General features: G+C 40.0%; 1 protein-coding gene across 1 annotated transcript; it reads left to right on the forward strand.

Moving 5' to 3' along the window:
- The first annotated feature begins 1,679 nt into the window (after positions 1–1,679).
- On the forward strand, positions 1,680–7,327 carry LOC129117044 (gastrula zinc finger protein XlCGF57.1-like). The gene is given in 3 exon segments (XM_054627626.1): positions 1,680–2,107; positions 4,551–5,321; positions 5,324–7,327. Coding segments are annotated over 3 exon segments (1,860 nt in total). The 5' UTR covers positions 1,680–1,917; the 3' UTR covers positions 6,223–7,327.
- The last annotated feature ends 2,579 nt before the right edge of the window (positions 7,328–9,906 follow it).

Below are 9,906 nucleotides of genomic sequence, written 5' to 3' on the forward strand. Positions count from 1 at the left end.
TGTTGGTAACAACTCAAGTAATCCATACATACAAAGAAAACAAAACAAATAAGTTCAGAAATAATGTTATGTGTTATAAAATGGAATGACACAGGGAAGAAGTATTGAACACGCTTACTGAAATGTATTTAATACTTGTTGGTAATGGCAGCTTCAAGACGCCTCTTGTATGGAGAAAATAGTTGCATTGCTCAGGTGTGATTTTGGCCCATTCTTCCACACAGTCTTCAAATCTTGAAGGCTCTGTGGGCCTCTTCTATGAACTCTGATCTTTAGTTCTTTCCATAGATTTTCTATTGGATTCAAGTCAGGTGATTGGCTGGGCCATTCTAGCAGCTTTATTTTCTTTCTCTGAAACCAATTGAGAGTTTCCTTGGCTGTGTGTTTGGGATCATTGTCTTGCTGAAATGTCCACCCTCGTTTCATCTTCATCATCCTGGTAGATGGCAGCAGATTTTTATCCTTCCTTCAATTATATGAAGTTGCCAGTGCCGTATTCTGAAAAACAGCCCCACACCATGATGTTCCCACCTCCAAACTTCACTGTTGGTCTGGTGTTTTTGGGTGATGTGCAGTGCCATTTGACCTCCAAACATGGTGTGTATTATGGCATCCAAAGAGTTCAATTTTGGTCTCATCTGACCAGACTGTATTCTCCCAGTATTTCACAGGCTTGTCTAAATGTTGTGCAGCAAACTTTAAACGAGCTTCAACATGCTTTTTCTTCAGCAATGGAGTCTTGTGTGGTGAGCGTGCATACAGGCCACGGCGGTTGAGTGCATTACTTATTGTTTTCTTTGAAACAATTTTACCTGCTAATTCGAGGTCTTTCTGAAGCTCTCCACAAGTGATCCTTCGCTCTTCTGATAATTCTTTTCATTCATCTGTCAGAAATCTTGCGAGGAGCACCTGGTCGTGGCCGGTTTATGGTGAATGATGTTCTTACCATTTCCGGATTATAGCCCCAACAGTGCTCACCGGAACATTCAGAAGTTTAGAAATCCTTCTGTAACTAATGCCATCAGTATGTTTTGCAACAATAAGGTTGCGAAGGTCTTGAGAGAGCTCTTTGCTTTTACCCATCATGAGATGTTTCTTGTGTGACACCTTGGTAATGAGACACCTTTTTATAGGCCATCAGTTGGGACTGAACCAGCTGATATTAATTTGCACTGACAAGGGGCAGGATTGCTTTCTAATTACCGACATCTGGTGAAAATTTCATGTCAATAGCACCTTTTTAGAACTATATTTACTGAGAAAAATGGTGACGTGTTCACTGGGAATTCTACCCGCTGTATGTATGTATATATAGATTTATGTATGTATGTATGTATGTATGTATGTATGTATGTATGTGTATGTATGTATTTGTATATATACATATGTATATGTAAAACTTTCCGGTTCAATGAAAAACGGCGTGAAAGTTTGACCGGTGGATCTCAGAAGTTTAAGAGTTCCTCTTTGCTGAATGTGATCAGAGAGGGAGAGCGGGAGACTAGACAAATAAACAAAAACAGAGAAAGCACTAGAGAGCGCAGTGCCGGGGCTGCCATCCACGGTGCCATCTTGATATATACTGAACTAGCTAAGTGGATATAGTTTATGATGATAATCTCTCTTTGTCTATTAATGTGTGTGGACTGTTTTCATGCAGACGTCCAGCAGCTGTTGGTGGTTAAAGAAGAGGTTCCCCCTGAGCAGCAGGAGTGGAGCTCCAGTCTGGACCAGGAGGACCGAGAGCCTCAACACATTAAAGAAGAACAGGAGGAACTCTTGACCGGTCAGGAGGGAGAGCAGCTTCAAGGGCTGGAGGAGGCTGATATCACCAAGTTCTCATTCACTCCTGTGAAGAGAGAAGAAGATGAAAAGGAAAGTCAGTCCTTACAGCGTCATCAAAGACAAACTGAACGGATGGAATTACAAATACTGAGATCTTTTGTCAACCAGCGACTAACTGCGCCTGCTGAAGAGATATTTGGGCTGTTTGAAAGAACGATAGCAGAGTACGAGGAGGAACTTTCTCGTTCAAAAGACGAGAACGAGCGACAACGGAAACTCCTGGACGCTGTTTTCAACCCTCAGCTTCGGTTACACAGAGCAGGTTTGTTCTCTCTCACTGTTCAAACACTAACATCAGTCCAATATGGCCCCCTGAATGGTTCATCATTCTGTTAAATGAAAACACGTTAACAAAGTTTAGGTTTGGTGTTTTATGCATGTTTGTTATCCCCCCGAATAAACGAAAATAAAAATACTGATAACCCAATATCTTTACAACAAACGAATAATAGAATAGTTCAGGGGTATTGTATTAAAATTCACTGATATCCAGTAAGAGATCATTTTTAATATGCAAAGGTCTGGCAGATCACAATATTGTCTAAATGGCGTCATGATTGAATGTCATAACTGAATGTCAGATCAAATAAAGAAAGTTAAGTTTAATAACATTTCAACAATATGTATTTTCAGTTTTTAAATTGAACTGGAGGAATTATTAATAATACATACTTTGATAATACATAAATGTTCTCTCATTTCAAGTGAAACAAAGGTTGCATTTAAGATAATTTACATACCAGAAAGCTTTTGAAAAATGTGTTTAACTGAATTGTCTTTGCCCTGCAGCTTTATATTAAGCTCATTCAGGTGGGAAGTGATGTCAACCCAAAAAGCCACCAATAATAATCTTCTGAAAGATAAATTTGTGTGCAGGGACTTTATCTGTGGTTATTGAAATAAATAATTTCAGCTCTATTCCTCTCTGTTAACATCATTGTTGGGCAGTGAATGAATGTGTTAGGAATCTGATCATATTTGGCTTTTAGATCGTTTTGTTTTCTGTGCCTTCATTTCGGATTTGAGTGGGTACATTTGTTCATCGTGAGTACGTAATAGCGCTTCACTTTGCTGATTTTAATATTCGCCACAGTCTCTAAAAGATGAGACATACTGGTTTAAAAGTATCAGTGGGAAGAATGAACTTTTAAAGTCAGTCCATCCTGGGTTAAAGGCATCTGTCTCGCTGTCCTAATTTCTCTTTTTGGAGAACGCCATGTGAAATAACTTATCTTACTCACATACTTGTCCAACTATTCTGTCTCTACCCCGTCTCTCCCATATGTGTCTATCACAATATAAGCCACGATGCTTATCGTAATACACATAATTGATTTGCTGAGTACCGTCACATGACATAATTTGCAACACATGTTATTGGTCGGTTTGATTGAGGGCCCTAAAGGCTAGAAAAGCAGCACTGGTTCAAATAAAGGTGCTCTGTACAGAAATTGAGGAATTCTCAATTATCTATCAGTTATAGGTCCAAGGTTCGATACAATGGCGTCTTGGTCCGGACCCGGTTCGTGGTCCTCCTATTAGTGACCCATGGAATAGTTGAATATTTGGGTCCAGTCATATAAGTGACCCGAGATCATTACTGAACTACGACACATGCATTTGGGCTCTAAATATTTGGGGTAGTTTTTTTTTTTTGTTGCCCTCTGCAGTTCACTCAGTGGTCTGAGTCTCTAGCCACGATAGGTAGGGGGCATTAAATAACATTTATTTATTATTATAGCATGTATTTTTAATAATTCATCCAGTTAAGTTTGAAATCTGACAATACATATTGTTGAGATATTATTCATCTGAACTTTTTTATTTGATTTCATAGTCAGTTGTTGGATTCATACATCTGCAAGGCTACTCTAATTTATATAGCACTAAATAGTAGCGCCAGTTCGACATTATGTTGATTTTCCAGATGTTTGCATGATGAAAACCCCTCTAAATGGACCTGGCTGAATGTTAATTAAAAATCTCTGACGTATAGTCATCTAAGTCTAGTCTCACTCAAATATCCAATATACATAAATTAATTCAAATATAGGATATCAGGAAAAAGTACTTGAATACAGCAGTAAATGAATATAAGGATTGTAGGACACTTTTAAATATGGAGGGGAGTGGGCACTTGAGTTTCCCCCCACTTTCCCGGTGCCTCTCATCCTGGGCAACTCCGGAAAAGGACAGACTCCCTCCCCTCTCCAGGAGTTTGGTTCCAGAACAAGTGCTTAGCATTGGTTCAGTTCCTTCCCCGCCAGACAGATGAGATTCCACATCCCCAGAGCTAGTCTGTGAGGCCAGGGGTTAGCACGCCTAAATCCAGTCCTTGCCTGCCGCCCATCTCACATTGCAGCGTGGGCCAACAATGCTGCGGCTACATGAAGTTTGTATGGGCTGTACCCTGCCGAGCCCCATGTGATGTTATGTTTGCTTTCCTATTTTTTCTGCTGATCGGAACCATGATTCAAAACCGTGATATGCACGGAACCAAATTATGTGATTCATTTCACTCATAGCAAAGGGGTCCTACTCTTAAATATGCTCTAACATCTTTGACGTAACCAAATCAAGGTACAAAAGTATGAACTAGCTAAGTGGATATAGATGATGATGATGATGATGATGAATATTTTTGTTAATTAGCTTCATGAGAACATTTCTCTGTAACATCTCTGTGTGTGTTATTTTTCCTGCAGAAGTCCTGCAGCTGTTGGTGGTTAAAGAAGAGATCCTACCTGAGCAGCAGGAATGGAGCTCCAGTCTGGACCAGGAGGACCCAGAGCCCCCACACATTAAAGATGAACAGGAGGAACTCTGGGCCAGTCAGGAGGGAGAGCAGCTTCAAGGGATGGAGGAGGCTGATACCAAGTTCTCATTCACTCCTCTGAAGAAAGAAGAAGATGAAGAGGAAGCTCAGTCCTCACAGCTTCATCAAAGACAAACTGAACAGATGGAAACAGAAGCTGAGGGAGAGGACTGTGGAGGACCAGAACCAACCAGGAACCCAGATCCAGATAGAGATCCAGAACCAGATACTGAAGAGAAGACTGGAGACTCTTCTGAAGCTGAACCTGAACACCGTGATGATTGGAAGGAGACCAGAGAACCTCAGCCAGGTTTAAAGTCTTTGAAAAATGATGAAGTCCCTGTCAGTGATTCGAGATGTAGTACTGCTGAGAGACCGTTCAGCTGCTCAGTTTGTGGTAAAGGTTTTACTGAAGGTCGAAACATGAGTAGACACATGAGATGCCACACAGGAGAGAAACCTTTCAGCTGCTCAGAGTGTCCTAAATGTTTCACTGATAGTGGAAATTTGAAGAAACACATGAGATGTCACACAGGAGAGAAATCTTTCAGCTGCTCAGAGTGTCCTAAATGTTTCACTAATAGTGGAAATTTGAAGAAACACATGAGATGTCACACAGGAGAAAAACCTTTCAGCTGCTCAGTGTGTGGTAAAGGTTTCCTGAAAATGGAAATCTGAAGAAACACATGAGAACTCACACAGGAGAGAAACCTTTTAGCTGCTCAGTCTGCAGTAAATCATTTGCACAGAAGGGAGCTATGAAATTACACACAAAAACTCATACAGTAAAGACTCCTTTCAGCTGCCCAGTTTGTATGGACGCGTTTAGGTCTAGTAAAGGTTTACAGTCACACATGAGAATTCATAAAGGAGAGACACCTTTCAGCTGCTCAGTGTGTGGAAAAGGTTTCGCTGAAAATGGAGAGCTAGAGGGACACCTGACAACTCACTCAGGAGAGAAACCTTTCAGCTGCTCAGTGTGTGGTAAAGGTTTCACTGAAAGTGGACAGCTTGAGGGACACATGACAACTCACTCAACAGAGAAACGTTTCCGCTGTTCAATTTGTGGTAGAGGTTTCACTGAAAATGGAAAGCTGAAGAATCACATGAGACTTCACACAGGAGAGAAACCTTTCAGCTGCTCATTCTGTAATAAATCTTTTTCACAAAATGGAATTTTACAGATACACAGGAGAATCCACACAGGAGAGAAACCTTACAGCTGCTCAGTTTGTAAGAAATCCTTTACATATAGAATTGGTTTACGGACACATGTGATAACTCACAAAGAAGAGAGACATTTCAGCTGCTCGTTGTGTGAGAAAAGTTTCAATGAAAGTGGAGATCTGAAGAATCACATGATATCTCATACAAGAATAAAGAAATTCATGTGTTCAGTTTGTGGAAAACTGATGAAAGGTAGTACATGCTTACAGAGACACATGAGAACTCACACAGGAGAGAAACCTTTCAGCTGCTCAGTGTGTAAGAAAACATTTGCACAGAGCCGTACTTTACAGACACGCATGATAATACACACAGGAGAGAACCCGCTTCAGTGATTCTGGTTGCTACAGTTTACCACCTTAGATATCCACCAAGACATTATAAACCTAAGTGTCTATGAGACAATCTAAATTTGTCAACTTCTTTCAGGAACTGCTCTCACGACCATAAAGGCACTTGGTGGTTGAACTCTGTTCTTACCCTGTGCCTGAACTTAAGATAAGACTTGGGGTCATTCCATGTTTTATGGTCTGTCTGTCTGCAGGCTCGATGGCCCCAGTGACCGGACTAAGAAGCGACCACCTGAAGAAGTGCCTTCCTCCACCTGGTTTGTGAAATACTTCAAATATGATTGACTTTGAATTCTGCACGCCAGATCTCTCACTCTTGGCTCTGCCGTTCTGCCTCTTCTCTGGTATTACGTTCCTGGTCTAACTACGGCCTTCCTGTGTCGTCTAATGTGCCATGCAGCTCCGACCTGCGAGGCACCAACGTGCTGAAGATTAATTCCAGCCACTTTTGAGAGCAACCGACTTTTAAACTGGCAGAGATGCCCTAATGACCCCTGCTGCTACAAAGGGGGGTGAAGATACGTCTCATCCTCGTGCCGAGAGAGATGAAGACGAGGAAGAACAGTTCAAGCCGAACCTCAACGAAGAAGACGACCAGGTTCCGAAGAAATGAGAAAAAAGCTGAATCAACTACTGCTGAGCAGGAGATGGAAGAGAGTGATTCAACCAACTACAATCATCCAACCAGATGCAGAGGCCTTCAGAGGAACAGCCGCCATTCCATGCAGCTTTACCTCCAATCTGCCCATCAGAGCCGTCAGGTGAAACAATACCATTTCCAGATGTAAACGAGTTTGATGTGTCTAAGCCGAATAAATTGAAGTCACGTTATAAAATAATCTTAGATATAAATATTTTTTGACCAAAAGATCTAAATTCAATTTAAATTAAACTAATTCCCTGGTGCTTCTCGAACTCTCAGCTGTTGAACGGTGTCTAAATCATTGGAACTAAATTTAATGTAAAACAAAAATCGACAAAGTAAATTTATCAGTCAATGATATGATTCACTGATTCTACCTGGTCAAATTCGATCCTTTTCATTTAGTTGTGGTTCATTATTCATTGTTCTCTTCATCCTATTCTTTATTCTTTCCCTTAATTCTGTTTTTTATTATCATTTAGTCATTTATTTTATGTTTAGTAGTTTAGTGATGCAGTTTCTAAAAAATATTTCATTTATAAAGAGCTTGATCATTTGATTTGTGTGTATATGAAATAAAAGGTCACTGTACAGCTTGAGTAGAACTCCGTAGCAACCCTGAGATTAAAAGAGATTTATTAATGTCACATTTTGAAGTTTTCCCCTGCGTCCAAATTAAGTCCTATGTCAAAATCCTATGTTAGTTAAACTAATGGTGGTAAGTCCAAGTACCATTGTTCTTTTATACTAATTTAAGGGTTTCTAAATCAAAATGTTGTTAATAACACTAGTTACATATCCTGATATGAATTACTTATTATTTATTAGACCTGCTAAGAGCAACAACGCTACACAACGCTTTCTTGCTCTTCCCTGGCGTTCCCATGCCAGACGAGATATAGAATCCTTCCAGCATGGTCTTGGTTAACTTTGGACCTCTTACCGGTCAGACATGACCGTCTAAAGTGAGGCCTTGATGAGGATTCTGTTTAAACACCCAAACCACCTCAGCTCGCCCCTTTCAATGCGTAGCAACAGTGGCTCTACTCGGAGCTCCTTCCTGATGTCCGTGCTCCTAAAACTGTCTCCAAGGCTGAGCCCAGCCACGCTATTGAATATGAGGAAATCCCGGTACATCTTATTACTGGGAACAAAATAGTTAAGCTGCTCTAACGTTGGTAAAAGATTTGCCTGCAGGAGTCTGAAGAGGCACATGAGGATTCACACAGGAGGGAAACCATGCAGCTCAACAGTAAAAACAAAAAAAAAGTTAGGCAGTTCAGTAAGGGACAATACCCAAAAAGTTGTCCTTTATTGGACCACAGGAAGGCAAACTCCATTAACATTATATCCGTGTAATACTATTGTCACTTGCCAAAGCAAAAAAAAAAACAGGATATATATATATATTATATATATATATATATATAACGATACACATATACACATATATATATATAACTGGTCTTTCTACATATACATATTTTTATACGTTATAGTTAGGCAGTTCAGTAAGGGACAATACCCAAAAAGTTGTCCATTATTAGCAATTCATGGACCACAGGAAGACAGAACGATTGTCTCTGCAAACTCCATTAACTCCTGATTATGGAGAACTCGAAGGGCGTTATCCGTGTAATACTATTGTCACTTACCAAAGCAAAAATAAAAAAGCGGGATACAAATATACAATAAGTATTGGGCCAGTTTCTGGCCAATTGCCGGTGAACCTGCCTGTATTCCTAAAAGCTCTTTTTTCTATTTTTTTCTTTTCTATTTTTTCATGATATTTGTTGGTTGAACTATTTGATTTATTACATACATGTTGTGTTTAATATGTAGATATTTGTGGTACATAATTGATCATCTCACGTGTTTTAATGAATTTGAACCTCAGTGGACATGGTCCTGCTCAAGGTGTTGTAAGTGCAAATTGATGGGCAATAAGAGTTATGGCTGAATGGGCTGAATAAAGTGAATAAACGCTATGTCTGTGTCTGCCTTATCACAACTATAAGTGATTTTTATTTAATGTTTTTTTTAGTTTTTTTTTAAATAAACCTTTTTTAAACGGTATCGCTGCACGTCACCTCTTTTCTACCATGGATGTTCTAATAATGAGATAACATCTCCATCTTCAAACCAGAATGTTGACAGGTTGATTCCCTGCTCCATCTGTCAGCCTTCTAAAGTGTCCTTGAGCAATACACTGAACCCTAAACTGCCTCTTTTTTACTTTGCCCCCCAGGTGTCCCTGTTTTTATTCTAATTTAGGTTAGATATCTTCCAGTCAATTTGAATAGCTGTAGACTAATGCACAATTTAAGCTGAGTGAAAGCTGTATTTAAAAAAAATGTAGTTAAGAAAACTATGATATCACACAATTCCCTTTTTTTTTTTTAAATTAAGTGCTTTTATTTTGTAGGTTCCCCAACAAATTACAGCGGAACCGGATGTTCCGCCATTAGCAAAATGGCGCCTGACAGAAACAGCAGAGCTTCTCTGTTGTGTTGAGAAAGTATCAGTTAACTTCATCAGTACTGATCCATCAGAGTCTGTATCTCTGGATAAACATGTCTGAATGGACTTTGTGCGGTTCAGCTTTTTTCTGGATGTTTTTCCTCTGACTCATCTCCCGGTAGCCTACAAAGCTATTGATGTTAGCTTAGCATGCTAGCTAGAAACAAAAGGGAGACGTAAATTCTTAACACAGCGTTAACATGTCTAAAGCACAAATACTGAGATCTTTAGTCAACCAGAGACTCACTGCAGCTGCTGAAGAGATATTTGAGCTGTTTGAAAGAACGATAGCAGAGCACGAGGAGGAACTTTCTCGTTCTAAAGAGGAGAACGAGCGACAACGGAAACTCCTGGACGCTGTTTTCAACCCTCCGCTTCGGTTACACAGAGCAGGTTGGTTCTCTCTCACTGTTCAAACACTGACATCAGTCCAATATGGGTCAACTGTGAGGTCCACTGTCTCCTGATGGTTCATCATTCTGTTAAATCAAACCACGTTCTAATAC

This window comes from Anoplopoma fimbria, unplaced genomic scaffold (genome assembly GCF_027596085.1).
Source record: "Anoplopoma fimbria isolate UVic2021 breed Golden Eagle Sablefish unplaced genomic scaffold, Afim_UVic_2022 Un_contig_9992_pilon_pilon, whole genome shotgun sequence".
Taxonomy (NCBI): domain Eukaryota; kingdom Metazoa; phylum Chordata; class Actinopteri; order Perciformes; family Anoplopomatidae; genus Anoplopoma; species Anoplopoma fimbria.